An 18,414-nucleotide genomic window follows, 5' to 3' on the forward strand; every position below is an offset into this window, starting at 1 on the left:
ACACGAGCATGGGTGGCTTTCGTTCATGTGTGAATGGTGACAGCATTTCAATGCATTTGTACAGAAGAATACAAAATTACACACAATCTAGCTATATGGAAAAATATAACAATTTGCTAGAATATTTAGTTTCTGTATATCAGTGCATGTCTTCCTTTATGACGTTCGCTCACTTCTCATTTATTTTATTCTGCTGATTTGGTTATTGTAGGTAATGTCCGTCTTTGGGCTCTTTCTTTAATAAACTCTTGTATTAGCAAATTAAGTTCATCAAGAGATTATACAGATAGTATCTATGATTTTATTACTACTTTGTTGTTTAATTCCTAAAATAAAGAGCTTCCTCCTCAGAGCATCAACTGAGCCACTCTTTTCTTGTGCACTATCCGATAAAAACATAAAATACTCACATTTGCATTTGTACATCTAAATCACGCATCTTCCTTTACGTTACCTGCAAGTCACCTCAGGCCAACACGTTGCCACTAGTGGGTCAGTTGTTGTTGCATAACAGCGCTTCTTACCGCGCTGATGTGGCCTGGCTCTTCTGGAGGTCCTTCTCCTCCTCCAGCTCCCTCAGCCTTCCCAGCAGGCTCTGGTTCTGCTTCTGCAGCTCCTCCACGCTGCGGAAGGACAGCGGACTGGTGACTTCCGAGGGGCTGGAGATGTTAGAGGAGCTGCCGTCGTCCTTGGTCACCTTGTTACCCCTAGCTTCCTCCAGCTGCACCAGAAGAGTACACACCTGGAAGAGAGACAGTTATGAATCAAATCCTCACCACCAATCAGCAGAGATCTCCTTTGGTTACCGACGATAAGTAGGGGTAACCGTCTGCTGTATATCATGAGCAATGATGACATGTGCCACGTCACATCTGCCAGCTTTTCTTTGGTACCGTGACAGTACTGCTCCTCAGTGTACCGTTTGCCTTTGTTCTTTTTCCTGCATTGTTAGTGTTCATTGTTATTATTATTGTTGTTACTATTATTATGTTTATTGTATCTTTTGTCATTCTCGCACAACAATTTCCTTCGGGATGAATAAAGGCTCATCTTGTGTTTTACATTTAGTTAGTTCATCGGTTTGTGAGAAGTGTTAAGTCATGTTTAGGCTGATTTCTATCTATGACTATATATATTTATATTAGGGCTGTCAGTCGATTCAAACATGTGACCCGCTCTATCCAAATCAGTCGGAAGTCGCAACGGCTCATTTCAAAATAAACGTGGATTTGCGTGAAATCGGTGTTCGGGTGTTTTGTTTGATTTTAAACAAACAAAGTCTTGGCTTTCAGAATATGGAACTTTTATTTCCAAAATCATTATTAGCGGAGCGAATGATCAAAATACTACGGAGGGAAGATATTTTCATTTGGATTACTGGTCTGGGGGAAGCTCGCGAGTGTGTGTGTATACGTGTGTGTGTGTGTGTGTGTGTGTGTGTGTGTGTGTGTGTGTGTGTGTGTGTGTGTTTGTGTACTTTTGCGTTAGTGTGTATTGCGTTTGTTTCACGGGGAAAACCCCCATGAGAAACACCGGCTGTTGTTGCGCCTGCTGTGACGTCAAGTTACTCCGTTCTCCGCTTGTAATTATGCCGAAGCTTCAAAGTTGTATTTATCATCTGAATTTGCCGAAACAAGTTTAATATCCTGAAAGCCAAGACTTTGTTTATTTGAAATCAGATGAAAACAAACTGTAACGGACCCTGCCGTGTTATCTATGATTACTAAACGCCTTACATTCATAATGTCAGCCGGAGGGAGGCGCTGCAGAAGAGCAGATTGCGAGTGAGAGGTGCCCGTCTTCGTCCCTTCACACGCTTCAAACATGTATTTATCGTGTGATTTTGGAAATAAAAGTTTCATATTCTGTTTTTTACGCAAATCCACGTTTATTTTGAAATGAGCCGTTGAGACTTCCGACTGATTTCGATAGAGCGGGTCTAAATACCGAGGTCCATACTCGGGGGGTCCGGGGGATACCCCCCCGAGATCTTTGGGATTTGATGATCTAGTTAGGTGCTTTTTCAGTCCTGTGGGACACATTGGATAATATATTGATTTCAAATCATGTCAGTGGGCTGACAATGTCAGCATCAATTATTTTTGAAAGTGTAATACATCATAAGAATCAGTTGATTGTTACTATTAATGATCTGGACATGCAAAAGAGATAAAATGATCACAACACATTGTCAACATTCATTTTCCATGTCTCTCTCCTTTCCATAACCTGCAGCCTCTCTTCCATCTCCTTTAGTCTCTCCGTCTTCTTCCTGTTCTTTACTCTCTGTCCTCTACTCTTTCTCTTTGTTCAATCTCTCCCTCGTTGCTCACTTTTTGCTCCTCCTCACGTGTCGCTCCTGCCAGTGAATTAAAAGCAATTCAGCCATTTAGTTCATTTCACTTGTTTGTTTGCATTATTTTTTTAATTTAAATCTGTTTTGTTTGATTCTCAAAAGAGAACAAAGATGTAAGCAAATGTCTTTTATACAATTGTATGTTATTATGACATGTTATGTTTTAAAATGATGCCTATTGTAAATGAAGACTATTGTTATAGATACATAGATAGATAGATAAATAGATTAGATACATTATGTTGTGTGACTCCAGTTCCTCCCTGACTTCCATCACTTTCTCTCTCTCTCTTTCTCTCTGCCTGTCCTGTCTCTTCCTTACCAAAGCTGAGCTTCGACTGACGTAGTCTTTTCATTATATCTGAGTCAATGTAAAAGAAAATAACAATGTTATATCTTCAATGTTTTACTCAAATTGAAATGAAAGAAAAGCATTACAACGTTTGTTAAAAGGTAATCCTTCTGACATTGGCTGAACGTAATTAACTTTAGCTCTCTAGCTAGTTTATTCACGCAATTTAAACCAAAGTATAGCCTATAGCTGCAATATAAGTTAGTAGGGATGTAACGATACCAAAAACTCACAGTACGATAATATCGCGATAACAAGTCCACGGTACGGTATTTATCGCGATATTGAATAATAAAGAAAAAAATAATTCAATTTATTCTTTTTCAATAACAATTTTTTTTACTCAGAAAATGTTTCTTTATTACATAATACATCTGTTTTGTACAGCATGTTAGTAGGATAGCAGTATTTTAAAGTGTCAAAAACAACGTGACAGGAACAGACTGGAACAAGAAAACCAGTGTTTTTGTACCTATAGTACTACCAAACAAGTAGGCCTTTTCTTTGTGCCACTGCATCTCACAAATAAACAAGGACATTTAATAATCAGACCCCCGCAATAAAATAAATCAAGTTTCACTTTAGTTTTCAAGTAACTCAACTCAAACTCACGAGTCACTCACTCAGCATCATCAGACAGGGTTTTAGGAATATGAGAATGTCCACATTTCCAGTATTTATAAGCTGGGATGTTTGGGGCGTTTACAATATCCCCTGCTCTGGAAGAAACTCTCGCTTGGTGCTGATGTTGCTGGGACAGCAGTGGTCGCGTTAACCCGAATATTTTATTTAACAATGACAGAAAAAATCTGAAAGCAGTCTGTCATTTTGACGGATTAGAACAAACTGGGAACAGCGCCAGCGTGTCCCCCGCAGCGAGGCTCTGGTGTTATGCCGTGTTATGCTGCCCTCCAAAGGAAATGATATAGTCTCCAAACCGTACTTTGTGTACAGATCAACACATGTCTGGGAGGTTTTGCTTTACGCTGTGTGCGCTCCCGCGAGGTGCATGCACACGGCATAACACCGCCGCCCCCCCCTCAGTGGGACGGAGAGATATGCTTTGGCCATGGGTGACAGCAGTGGGTCAAACTGTGCATCGTCTCTCCACCACTTCAAAAACAATACAGTGTTTGCCAAGAAGGTGAGGCTTATTGACAGAGATATAAATATACTGTTGGTACTTGTCAATGTCTCTAGGTGTGTACATGTAGCCCTGTAAATACCATGTCCTTTTGTGTTCTGTTGTTTTATGTTCATGTTGTAACCTACTTGCTGCCATGTTGCACAGGTCTCTCTTGAAAAAGAGATCGATGATCTCAATGGGACCACCTGGTTAAATAAAGGGTTAAAACAAAAAAAGTGTTTTAAAAAAAAAAATGAATTAAAAAAGAAAAAATGGCGGTAGATTTTGTCAGTCTCACGACGGTATTGGGACGTTTATTTACCGCGATACCGCGATATTCGGTATATCGTTACATCCCTATAAGTTAGTGTGCATATTGTCGGACGTCCACTGACTAACGTACAGCGTTCACACAGGATCTGCTGGTCAGATGATGTCCTGATGAACAGCCGCTGGACTCAGATCTCTAGATACCTCATCACTCCTCCGCTGCTCCGGTTCAAGTCCGGGCTGCGGTGGTTTGTTGATACATGTCGTCTTCTTCTGTTTGCTTTAATCGAGGCTACGTAGTTATGCAGCGCCCCCATGGTCAGTAAATGGAAGTACTACAAAGAACCTCGTTTAGTGCAATTATTTCACAAGTTTTGTTATGCACAGCTCGGAGAATATTACCGCGGTCCGGACCTCGGTGACCTCAATGGTGGATACGGCCATGATCGCGATTAATCGCATGATTGTCCATAGTTAATCGCACATTTTTGATCTGTTCTAAATGTACCTTAGAGGGATATTTTTCAAGTTTTTAATACTCTTATCAACATATGAGTGGACAAATATGCTTTATGCTAATGTTTACTATCATTTGAACAATGACAAATATTCTCATGATTATTAAACAGAACAACCTGAACATTACAAATATTCGCCTCAATTCAACCTGGAACCTCTCATACAATACAATAAAACAATACAAAGTGTGTGTGTGTGTGTGTGTGTGCGTGCGTGTGTGTGTGTGTGAGAGTGTGGTTGTGTGTGTGTGTGAAATGCCGCTCCTCTGTTTTTAGAGCTGTCAAAGCATGAGAATGAAGTCCCCACGGTGGGTCTCCCCCCGCACTCATTCATTAAGGCCGACAAGTATTTGATCTTGCATTAACAGTTTATTATTCATATTATTTTGAAAGTCCGTTGCCAACAGAAAGTGGCGGGGACAGAAACATGGAGGACGGTTTAGATTGAGGGGGTGGCGCTCATCCTTCTAGTTTAGCATTTTAATCAGGATTACTTTAAGGAAATATATTATTTAATTCCCTATTTACATGATTAGTAAGTCATTAAAACACCTTATTGCTTTGAGCTATGCACACGTGTTGCCACTGGCAGAGGTGGGAGCCTGCACATACTTTATAATAAGGGAAGGGTTCAGAGTGTGTGTTCAAACGCACACACAAGTAGTGGAACCCACCATGTGTATGTCAGTGTTTCTCCTGTGTTCAGTTCCCGTTGGCTCTTTGGACAGCCGATACTGAATGACCATATTGGCAGAATAGTAATGTGAACTTATCAGATGGATTTCTTTGAAGTGTGTGTACCTGTGTAGATGTATCCTCCAGCTGCCTATCTATCCTCTGTTTCTCTCTCTCTATGGAATCACAGCGCTGCTTGGCCTCCTCTTTCTCTTTCTGCAAACTGTAGATCTCCTGATGACAAAGACAAAGCATGTTAAACTTAATATGTCCTTTTCTAGGGGAGAAAAGGGGAACAGTTACTTCTTGATAATACACGTACAACATGTGACAAACAGAATGAATGTGCATCCTTGCTGACCTTCCGGGCCTGCTCCAGCTTGTTGCACAGGGAAGCCATGGACCTCTGCATGCTCTCGTACTCCTCCCTCTGACGCTTCAGGACCGGACCCTTGGACTCCACCTCCATGACGATCTCGTCCAGAACTCTGTTCACTCTGCAGGTCTCCTGCTTCTCCAGCTGGAGGTGTGTCTGACACTCTGCATATGCATTATACAGCTGCACAGCACAGAGAACAAGTGTCACAGTAATGCTGACCGTCTCACTTCACTGGTCAGCCTCTGACCCATCAGCCTTAAACACACGGCCAGTTCTCGGGAAATAAATCACAATCAACGGTGCCTTCATGTCATTGGAAAAGGTATCCGATTGTCTTTCTCTGTGGAATTTAAATGAAGCTTTGTAGCATAAAAGGAAGAGCTGAAAGACAGAATCACTTTGTGTATATAAAGTTTCTCTTGGTGGCAGTTCTGCTGTTGCTAAAAGTGACTCCGTTTATTTCAATTCATCAATACTTCTTTCAGCTTTGGGATTCTCGGTTTACTGCGGCATGCAAAATAAAAGTGTTCCTGATTGTGATGGGTGACACAGGGTGAGTATCATTTTGTGGGAGAAGCAGTGATACACGAGCCAATACACAACCCGTATTCTACTGGTTGGATTTAGAGAACCACCAGCTTCTATAACTGCAGTAGCATCGAGCTGAGCTGATGAACATGTATGGTAGGAATAGGCTACTGATAGCAGTTCAAAGATATCATCCTGCCCCGATACGTCTCGTTAACTCACATCAAAGAACTTCATGCCGGGCTTGACGATGGCAGCGATGTTGGCAGCTGACGGACACATGGCGTCCAGCTGCTCGTCAGTCAGAGAGGGCACACCTGGACCACAACACAGTTCATACACCTGTACTAACACCTAATGCACATGTACACACTGCTCATGAAGGTGTTCTTACAGCAGTGTTTGCCCGCGGCCTTCATCGTGGCGTTTTCCAGCTCTTTCTCCATTTTCTTGAGCTTCTCACTGAGCTCTGCCTCAAGCCGCGTCTTCACTTCTTCTCCCTCAGACACCTTCTTCTCTAGAGCCTCGTGGGCTGCAGAGAGAGACAATTAGATCAATCACATATGAATACTTCTATGCTTGACACACGCTTTAGTTCAGCATAAACAATGATCAGTGAAACATGAGTGGAAGTGCGTGGATCAGGTTCCCTCGTCTCAGAAACAAGGTTTGAAAAAAAGCGTTTGGTTAAAAGGCTGAAAGTGCTTCTTGCCTGCAAGTCTGAGAATTGTCATGACGGTGAATAGTTTCACAAAAGAGAAGCTACTCAGAAATGAATCAGATGGATTAAGTGCAGCAGACACGTGCAGGTGTAAAAGACGTGTCTACCTTCCCCGCTGTCTTTGACCAGCTTGCTGAGCTCCTCCACGGCTCTGCTCAGCTCCTGATTCTTTGCCCCCGTGTCTGCCGCTGACCCCTACAGGGAGAACACACACATCGCTTTAATACATACGTGGAAAAACATGACACAACTGAAAGAATAGAATATATTTATAATAGTATATATATCTATGTCAAGTGCCCTGAAGTGATTGTTACCTTGTAAAGAGAAGACAGCTTCATGTGAGCGTTGAGTTCACTGCGGTATTTCTGCTCCATGGCACTCTGCTCGTCTTTAGACTGGAGGGACATTCACATCATAAACAATTAACAACACTACATATGTTTCTACATATTTCTAAGCTGCCCTTACTAGTCTCATTTGTACTTGTGTTTTTCGCTCATGATAACATTTCATCTTTTCCTGTACATTTTAAGTTAAGAGTGAAAAATGTATACTGAAAGAAAATAGTTATATGTAAGTCTCTATAGCACTCGTTATGGTTCTTTCAAATATGTATTTCTAGCTGGACATGCCTCAGAGCTTGCTTTGAAAGGTCCCAGGTCATACCTTTCCGGTTATCACCCGTCCCCTCGTGTTATGAAGGTGCATGTAAACGGTCTGCAGAGTCAAAGCCCTCAAAGTACACCCTGCAGCGAGTAAAACTCTAACACAGAGAAGACCTCCCCAAAACGCCTCGTTGAAGATACGTCATTGTTTACTTCCTGGGTATTGTGACGTACGAATGGCCAGTAGCCGCGCCCAGAGCTATGACGCGATACGGTCATGCGTTACCCGGAACCAATCCATGGAGCCGTTACGTTAAGCCCCCGCTGATTGGTCCAAATTGACCAATCCACGGACTTCCTCACACACTCAGGCTGCGGCCACACGAGGACGAATTCGGTCGTTTGCGTTACTGTTTAGTGTCATATAGACAGTTCGGCCACACGAGGACGACCGAATATGGCACTAAACGACTGAGGAAACGATAACGGGTCCCAAGGTGGATAGAACGGCATGCGCAACGCTCTGGGGGGTCCAACGGCTCCGTGTGTACGCCCTATCCGAACATTTTCAGATCACTGATAGTGATTGCGCAATAGCCCCGCCTCTCCCCACCTCTGCTGCTCACCCCCGCGTCAAAGTAAACTGCACCCTGAATTCAGATTATTTATCTTTAAAGCTCAATAAATAACAAAGAAGACCTTTGACCGGCACTTTTATAATTTTGTCCGGAAGATTTAAACTTTAATACACGTTGACTTGACTGGCGAAAAACTCTGCCCGGTTCCCTCGGCCCCCACCGCGGAGAATAAACAGAAGGGCAACCATGACAACCATGCTTCTTCGCTGCTTTTGTGGAGGAAGTTACAGCGCCACGTACAGGCTCGGCATATGTACTGCAGCTTCTCCAGCGGTTGGAGCTAAACGGAGCGGTCTCGTGTGGACAGACACTATCCGGATAACTATTGCGTGTGGACGGAAGCTTTTTTGCGTTTGCGTTAATCCTATGCGTTTAGCCGTTGTCGTCCTCGTGTGGCCGCAGCCTCAGTGCAGCAGCTCTGCTGATCTCTCCTCCCTGGCTGCAGGCTGATAACAGACAGTTGGGATCTCTCTGCAGACCCATTCTCACAGCGTTTATCAACCTGTTTCTTACTCAATATCAAGCCACACTTATTGTTTCTACTTCGGCTGTGACTTTGTGTGTGCTCAGGATGAGTTTGGCTGTGTATCACTAAACAAGGAAACCACACCTCCACGCAGCTCAGCGCGATTCACAACGTCCCGACCAATCAGAGCACACTGTGCTCACAGGGAGGGTGGGGGCTGGAGCTATTGGAGCTCCAACGAGCCGTTAAAGGCAGAGAGTGAAATTCAGTGAATACACGTAGTGTACAGAGATGCTGTGTGAGAAACCAATGTGAGTTTGGAAAAGTGCACAATTTAAATCTATTCTAGTAGACCTCAACAATGGAATTATGATCAGTGGAAATGGCCATGACACGGAACCTTTAAGGACCTGACAGTGGTGTGAGGACCTTCAGCGCTCCTGCTGTCCATACTCTGAACGAAGCTCATGGCTGAGACCACAGCGTGTGTTTGTATTACCTGCTTCAGTTTGTTGTTCAGATCGTCAGCTCTTTTACTCTGGCTTTCCCTGGTTTGCTTCAGAGAGCTCAGCTGTCTTTCCAGTCGGGTCACCTGCAGAAGAGGCATCACATTTCAAAAGTCTGATCGGATGCCATGCTTCACAATGTCTTTCTTTGTGATGAGTCATTCAAATGAAACGTGACATCAGAGGGCAGACAGATCACATGTGTGTTCTATCCCTTAGATTTAGGGAATATACTTTTGTTCTGTGAACATTTACATATATTATATATATTTATGCTTGTTGATTTTTGCAATACTTTGACTTTTAATTGATACACAATAATACACCAAAGCGAGCTCTATGCATGTTAAAACCTACTAGAATAAATCATTTGGATTCTATATTCTACAACGTAGCTGGTCAAGCTCAAAAGACACAACAGCAACGTTTTAAAAGCCCTGAAGAATTAATATAAAGTAGCCAACTGACTGTCTCATATTCCACCCAGAAGGCTATGTCCACAGAGAGGAGAACAGCACACCCACGGTCACATTGACGTGTGTTTTACATTCCAAAGTCAGTGGCATTACGAGCTGCATGTATCCCACGCTGAGTTTGTGTTTGACCGTTACCTGCTCCTTGGTGCTCTTCAGACTGCCCTGCAGTTCCAGTATCTCTTTGCCTTTCTCTCTGGTGGTGTTCAGCAGCTCTTCAGTTTTGGTCTTCAGCTGTTCTGTTAACCAGGAGATGTTCTTCTCGTGCAACTCTTTCTCCTGCTCCATACGCGTCTCTCGGTGCTACATCATACAAACCCAAATGGCAAATGAACAATCTGAGCCTTGTGGTTAGCACTGGATCTACTATTATGCAGAAACCTCATTTATGTACCGAGTGATCAATGGATCAGTTATACTCTTTTAGACCTTGCATAAACATGTCATCTGATTGCAAGTGGACTACTTGTGGTCACATCACAGAACAAACGCACATTAATATTAAGCCGAACAGGGACATGTGTGATTCAGAGTCTTTGTATCTGCTTTGGCCACTTATCTGTGGAGATAACAAGCCATAAACATGCTGGTTTCATTAGTAATTGGAAACGCAAACAAATTGATTTGTGGAAGGAGGATTAGCCAGACATATAAAAATATATACACACTTTAGAGAAAGCTGCATTAGATGTTAAGAATGTAACTTCTGTTAGAAACACAACTTACTTTGTGTTTGAGAAGATTTGAGTGTTTTTGTTGTTTTTAACTTATTACAGAACCAAGAGTTTTCTTGAAGAGAGCCTCTAGTGGTCATTTGTAAGACTGCAGCTTAATGCATTTAGACATGAGTTGTTATATTGAGATGTTGTTCTTTTAATGAAGTGTAGTGTGTACCTGTACAGAAGCTTCAGATGACTGTATATTGTCCAGTTTTAGCTGCAGCTCCGTCTTCACCTTACTGGTCTCCGTCAGCTTCTCATTCAGACGCTTCACATCCTCTGCAACACACAAAACATGAAGCTGAAACACGAACAACTCATCTGAATCAAGCGCCTACGTACACAAGATGTAGTCTCTGCTTCAGAGTGCACATCTCCTTATGAAAACAGATATTAACAAGCAGTGCTTCCAGGTTAGTTTGTTAAAGCTGATATCTCACCAGAGAGGTTTTCCACCTCCTGTGTTCTCTTCTCCAGCAGCCTCGCCAGCTCTCTCTTCTCCGCCTCAATCTCATACTTGGCCTTGGTTTGCTGCACACACACACACACACACACACACACACACACACACACACACACACACACACACACACACACACACACACACACCACACACACACACACACACACACACACACACACACACACACACACACACACACACACACACACACACACACACACACACCACACACACCACACACACACACACACACACACACACACACACACACACACACACACACACACACACACACACACACACACACACACACACACACACACACACACACACACACAAGGAATTTAAAACTGCCCATACTTTTAGAAAATGCTAAATATTTGGAATAATATATATTGAATAAGTTTGAGTTTAATAGTCTCAACACGAGAGAGGGGAGGCACTTGGTGCGTGCTTGAGAGGGGAGGCACTTAGTGCGTGCTTGAGAGGGGAGGCACTTAGTGCGTGCTTGAGAGGGCGGGACTGCAGGCACGGCTGCAGTGCAGGGAGTGGAAGCAGAGCGCTGAACACACACGGCTCTTATTAAAACGGCGCTTTCTCACGGGAGTACTTTTCCCCATCATTCTTAAAGTACCGATACTAATGAAACGGAGGAATCGTAACGTTTTTAACGGCAGGGTATCGCGGTACCTTTTAAGTATCGGTACACCGTGCAACACTAGTACTAAGTACAGTACTCGAGTAAACGTTCGGGTGATGCCTTTTCAAATGAGTGTGCAAGTTTGATGTATTGCCAGCCACGTAACACATTGTAGTTGAACAATGCCGACAAACAGCTTTGGTTCGGTCCACCTGTCTTTGTTCGTCATCCTTGTACGTAACTGCAAAACCAAAATGTTCCCAAACCGGAGACTTCAATGATGCTGGAGGATTTTCGAGCTCAACTTTATCTGCGTTCGTCATTTCGACAGTTCCTCAAATTACTGACTACATTTGAACGCATCCCTCTGACCAGCTCTCATAGTATGCCTCTCGTTTGGGGTGGGCGATATGACGATATATATCGTCGGGACGATATTAGGTCTCCACGATATGCCTTTTCAGAGATATCATATCTATCGTGATAGTGCACCAGGGTAGGATTTTCCCGGCAGCCATGACGGCCGGTCTGGCCGTGAAGCCCTGAAAATAATTGTACGTCCTACGGCCACCATGGCCTGCGTGCCCGTGATACTGTTAACATCTCGAAGTTGCTTTAAAAGCGTCAGAACAGTGGTTTCTGAACTGCGTTATGCTGCGTTCACAACGGACGCAATGCGAATATTCTCACCCTAACCGCTGGAGTTTCACCGCGGCTGTCAGCTGAGTTTACTCCTGTCATTCAAACAGGACGCGCTGGAGGGGGCGGGGCTTATATCAATGTAAATATTAAATCACGGTAAAATAGGTTAATTTTGTCGTAGTTGGAAACCAACTACGACAAAATTAACCTATTTTACCGTGATTTAATTGTAATACACGTTTCAAAATGATGCCGAAGTAACTAAATACTGATACCGGTCACGGAGCATCCACACTACAGCTTCAAAAATAGCTTGGAGCTGGGCGTGTCTGGAGCTTGGGGATTTTATTCAAGCAACACGACCAACAACCAATCACATGAATCTCCCGCCCCCGACATACAAAGCAAAAACCCCCGGGGATTTTATGCAAGCAATATATATATATATATATATATATATATATATATATAAACTCCCCAAACAGGCGAAAACCTACCAGTTTCCCCCACTGTCTCTGCCACCTCCCTCCATGCCTGGTTCCTCCGGTTTGTATCCCAGTAGGTGAAGAGGGTCTGGTCATACAAAACCGGGTGATTCGCTACGGCGATAGTTAGTTTCTCCTCCGACTTTTTTTGAAATATAGAAATGAACGGCGGGATATCTCTCCCAGCTTAGACGCGGTTTGATTGGCTACGGCTTCAGCTGTCAGATTTTGGGAAACGGGATTTGATTGGCTGGCGCTGGCTACTCCGGCGTCAGAAGTTGAACATTGTTCAACTTCTGTCGCCGGAGACGCCTGAGACGGACCGCTCTGCTACCCACAATTCAGTTCGGCGAAAAAGCGCGGCTACGTGACGTCACCCCATTGAAAGTGAATGGGCAGATTGGAGCTTTCTACGCTGTCGACGCTGTAGTGTGGACGGGCCGTTAGTAAAAACCAAGCTGTCAGGATTCAGACAGTATTGAACTTCATTTATTGTCTTGGTTGATTCTGTTGGCTTATATTTTATTTTATCAATAAGGTATTTATATTGTTTTTCCCTTGTTGTTCAGTTATGTTAAAGTCTTTGATTGCACTTCTAGTCTAAAGTTTACATTTTAATTGTTTGGCACTGACCTTTCCTCATTGATGTTTTGTTTTACTTAGTTATGTTTTACTCTCCTTTTCATGTGTATTGATGTTACATCACTGCTAGTGCTACCTAAAACAGAAAGTGAATTTTTATACTGAGAAACTGTGCCTTGAATATTTTTATTTTATTTAGCAAGAGAGTGCACTTGACTTGGTGAAGAAACCAGTGTTGACGTTTGTTGTGTAGAGCGTAGGCCTACCTACTTGAACACTGAGGAAGCCATATCAAAATTCCTGTTGAATTGTTCATTCAGGGATTCATTGCAGAATTAAAACCAGCTTGAAATGGTATTTTGGTCTGTTACTCCTTTTTATTTTTGTTACCTTGTAGGTGGTTGTTCTGTTAAGTAACTTGAAAAATAACCATAATAACCGACATGAAAAAATATCGTGATAAATATCGTCTATCGTGATACTGCTTGAAACATATCGTGATATTACATTTTTCAATATCGCCCACCCCTACCTCTCGTCCAATGAAATGACTTGGTCGCTCTATGACGCGTTGAACCCAAGCGGCAAACTCTGGGGAAGAGCCGGGACACCAATACGGAAGTGCCACACACTGCAGTTCATATATTGGCCGATAGATGTCCATAGACCCCCATGTTAAAATGCCCAACTTTACAGCATAAAAAAACAAGTTTCTACCCATGGATGCAATAGATATTATTATGAATATAGTTAGATTCCACCTTCATGATTATGGATCTGTGAGTGAATTGTTTTCCAACACGACCCTTTTATTTATATTAGGTCTTAAAGTTTTTGCATACATTAGGGCGTGGTCACATTGAGTGACTGCTCTGTCAAGTGACTGCTGCTGCTAGCTTCTTGTCTCTCTGCTAGCTGCTCCGTGAAGCTACTGGGACTCTGCCTGCTCAGTTCATCCAGGGAACACAACTTGACCGCGGCCGTGTTTGTTTGTTCTTCATGCTTTTATATATATATATATATATATATATATATATATATCAGGGTTTCCGTTAGCCGGTAATTACCGGTTTTTAGCTGGTAAAATTGATTAAAAACCGGTAAATTCAAAACCTGCCGGTCAAAATGTCTGGTAATAATTAGGGAGGCTCCGATCGATCGGCCGCCGGTCATTATCGGCCTATATTCACTCTTAATAGTTTGATCGGTGCTCTCTATAAAGGCCGATCAGGAGAGCTGGATCTGATCGATATGGACATAAACGCGAGTGAAGTTTAACCGGACGCGAGAGAGAGATCAGATCAGCTGCTGAGTCTGACCGAGACACGCAGCTCTGCATGATCACCTGAAGCCCCGCCCTCTGTTTAGCGAGCTGCAGGAGCTGCATGAGAAACTGACGGGCTGTCAGGAGAGAGAGGGAGGGAGAGAGGGGAGGGAGAGAGAGGGAGGGAGAGAGAGAGGAAAAGAGAGGATCCGTTTCTCCCGTGTTATTATTCAAAGTTGATGTAAACTTCTGAATAATGTACGTTATCTACTACAAGCAGTTTGTTTGAATGTAATAATTATGTTGTTTGTTGTTTGTGGAATCATTTATTGAAAAATGAATTTTTTGATCTGTTACGATTATAAACTGAAGCAATATAAAAATGAGCCCCGTGAACTGAGTTTTAAACTGAAGCATATCTGCTCATAGTCCGGTAATTACCTGCTAACGGAAACTCTGCTACACAACTCTTATTATTATTGAAATATGACCGGTAAGTTTCAAATATGTCCGGTAAAATAGATTCTGCCAGGACATTTGACCGGCGAGAAAAAATCCTAGCGGAAACCCTGATATATATATATTAGGGCTGTCAAACAATTACAATTTTTAATCAGATTAATCACAGTTTAAAAATTAATTAATCATGATTAATCACCATTTGAACTATGTCCAAAATATGCCATTTATTTATGTATATTGTTGTGGGAATGGAAAGATAAATGAAAGAAGGCGGATATATCCATTTAACATAAAGTATCTAAGTTTATTATAACATTTTTCTGTGTGTCAAAATGAAAGACAACCCACACACCTATCAATCATCAAACCGTGGGGTCTTAATTCATTACGTGTTGATTTCTATCAACGGGGGAGTACTTCAGGAAAGTCGACAGAGGGGGGGGGGGGGGGGGGCTAGTGGAGTACTTCGTGACCACAGAGCGTGAACGTTGTGATCAGCTGTTTTAGCGCAGTTCTCCAGTGAAGGGGGGAGTCTCCCTCCGCAGCCGGTTGGCGTAGTTTTGGCACAGTTCCGTTGTACAGACCGACGTTAACAGCAGCCTGTCTGTGCACACGGAGACCGACTCTGTCGTCCGGGGATCTAACCGCCTTCTGGAAAAGCTTCACAAGTACGTCGGTACGCAAATGCGCTTTGTGACACAAGTGACGGTACGCATTTCAGATTACGCACATAACCTGCGTACCAGTTATGTGCACCCCTGTACTACAGCAAAAGTATTCTCCGTCGGGACTTCCTGCAACAACACCACGCCGTTATCAAAGATGTTCTATTGAGAAGACGATCACTACGTGACAAAAGTTTTCAAAACCGTGGCTACTGAAATCAATCTTACTAACTGCTGTCTGTGCAATTTACTCCGCGCGAGTTGGCAGACTTTATTTTGCTTACTTTAACATCATTTTTCATGGTGGGGCTAAGCCATTTCTTGGTATGGGTGTAGCCTACCCCAGCCATACCCTGGCGCTGCCACTGGTGGCACGTATGGGGCGGGCCATTCTGCACATGCGTTAAATATTTTAACGCTATTAATTAAAAAAATTAATTACCGCCGTTAACGCGATAATTTTGACAGCACTAATATATATATATATATATATATATATAGTATATATATAATATATTATATATATATATATATATATATATATATATATATATATATATATCGGACTATTGTGACTCGCTCTGCGGTTGAAACAGACGGTCCATGCATGCGGTTTTGCGGTAAGTGAATTCGAGTGCTTTATTTATGTGTGCTACAACGGTGCTAATCGTAGCCCCCAAGTTAAATCATAGACTGTATATATAAAGGTTAAAACAAAATAGACAAGTGTTAGCGGGATAATACTGTACAACAAACGGCTTCTGTTTCAGGTTGATAAAATAAGGTCATCCTTGTAACTTAGAGATATTTTATTATGTAGGAGGAACTGTATGCATCGCTAAGGTTAATTTAAATTGGCTATGCTCAAGTATGTAGACAAGCTAACGTCGAAGTAGTGTATGTGAAATCAACCTCACAATAAGATGTGTGTATATTACAATTATTAATGTCATATTTCAAGATGATTACTTAGATATAATAGGGTTGGTTGAGCTGGAGTTCATTATTGAGCTTACACGTTAACGTCACAGTCATCTGAAGAACGAACCCAAACCTTGTTGTTTTTATTAATTGTATTACAAATTGATATCAAATAAACAGTAAGCATTGGTAACACAACTTCCAAAGTTACAGTAAAATAAAAAGGACCCTGACTCGGACAATACACAATCCAACATGTTCAACAGCAGAGAATCAGTTATATTGTTTGTACACATGGTACTTTACATATATATCTGTTTGTTTAAGGTGTCCAGGTGATGCAGACAGGCTGGACCAGAGAGTGAGAGACAGAACTGGACTCCTCACGGCCCGTCCACACTACAGCGTCGACAGCGTCGAAAGCTCCAATCTGCCCATTCACTTTCAATGGGGTGACGTCACGTAGCCGCGCTTTTTCGCCGAACTGAATTGTGGGTAGCAGAGCGGTCCGTCTCAGGCGACAGAAGTTGAACAATGTGAAACTTCTGTCGCCTGAGACGCCGGAGTAGCCAGCGCCAGCCAATCAAATCCCGTTTCCCAAAATCTGACAGCTGAAGCCGTAGCTAATCAAACCGCGTCTAAGCTGGGAGAGATATCCCGCCGTTCATTTCTATATTTCAAAAAAAGTCGGAGGAGAAACTAACTATCGCCGTAGCAAATCACCCGGTTTTGTATGACCAGACCCTCTTCACCTACCGGGATACAAACCGGAGGAACCAGGCATGGAGGGAGGTGGCAGAGACAGTGGGGGAAACTGGTAGGTTTTCGCCTGTTTGGGGAGTTTATATATATATATATATATATATATATATATATATATATATATATATATATATATAATATATATATATATTGCTCGCATAAAATCCCCGGGGGGTTTTTGCTTTGTATGTCGGGGGCGGGAGATTCATGTGATTGGTTGTTGGTCGTGTTGCTTGAATAAAATCCCCAAGCTCCAGACACGCCCAGCTCCAAGCTATTTTTGAAGCTGTAGTGTGGACGCTCCCTCACAGCAGTGAATTTCAGCACAGGTACAAAGACTCTATTTTTCATACTGTACACAGAATCAAGAAAGATATTGGTTTAAATGAATGAAGTATTGACTTGAATACACTGATATACATTCCATTAAACAATACTAAATACTAGATCACCTACACATCAGTTAAGTTGAGGGGTTTTTCCATGAAAAAAGTTACATTTAGCAATATGATTTTGTCAGCTTTCTAATTTAATGTATTGAAGGCAAAGATATAACACATAGTGAGAACTGCTACTATTTATCTCTCAATATTGTCTGTAAAAACGTGGTAAAAGTTATTCTTTCAGTGAGACAACAGAGCAAGCTTCTACAGTTGCACTACGTTTTGATAACAGTTAAATATTATTTTGATAATAACATATTTCAATGTTGATGAACTTCATACTGTTCATTCATAATCTGATTGTTTTAGCCGACTGTTGAAATAAAAAAAAATACTTAATTACAAAATAATTATATCTACAGCCCCTAAACACACCGCTTTCATAAATAACACACTTGTTCTGCAATAATATGTTTTATGTTTCCTGTCATTTTTGTTAGGAAAGGACATGCCTGAAAGACACGACATTTTCTCCTTCTCTGAGGGTCAAGGAGAACATCCAAGAGGAGATCATTTAGAACAGATCAAAAATGTGCGATTAATTTGCAATTAATCGCGATTAACTATGGACAATCATGCGATTAAATATTTTAATCGACTGACAGCCCTAATAAAAACACATGAAATATCAGTTAAGATTGAAATAACCAATGTCACTAACACCATGCAAATGCATTTTTTACTTTCAACTAAATCTAAAAACAACATTGTGAAATGCAGTGCACTTTAATATAAGCGTCTTCAATGTCA

The 18,414-nt window shown here is 42.1% G+C and overlaps 1 protein-coding gene across 1 annotated transcript in view; it reads right to left on the reverse strand.

Annotated features, from left to right (window-relative positions):
* The window catches only part of tpra (translocated promoter region a, nuclear basket protein), an 87,975-nt gene that overhangs the window by 55,366 nt on the left and 14,195 nt on the right, over positions 1–18,414 (reverse strand). The window contains 11 exon segments of the mRNA XM_034103771.2: positions 525–742; positions 5,424–5,531; positions 5,659–5,856; positions 6,427–6,521; positions 6,599–6,736; positions 7,033–7,120; positions 7,243–7,323; positions 9,137–9,229; positions 9,755–9,919; positions 10,511–10,614; positions 10,776–10,866. Coding sequence (XP_033959662.1) covers positions 525–742; positions 5,424–5,531; positions 5,659–5,856; positions 6,427–6,521; positions 6,599–6,736; positions 7,033–7,120; positions 7,243–7,323; positions 9,137–9,229; positions 9,755–9,919; positions 10,511–10,614; positions 10,776–10,866 — 1,379 coding nt within the window.

Source organism: Pseudochaenichthys georgianus, chromosome 17 (genome assembly GCF_902827115.2).
Source record: "Pseudochaenichthys georgianus chromosome 17, fPseGeo1.2, whole genome shotgun sequence".
NCBI classification, from domain to species: domain Eukaryota; kingdom Metazoa; phylum Chordata; class Actinopteri; order Perciformes; family Channichthyidae; genus Pseudochaenichthys; species Pseudochaenichthys georgianus.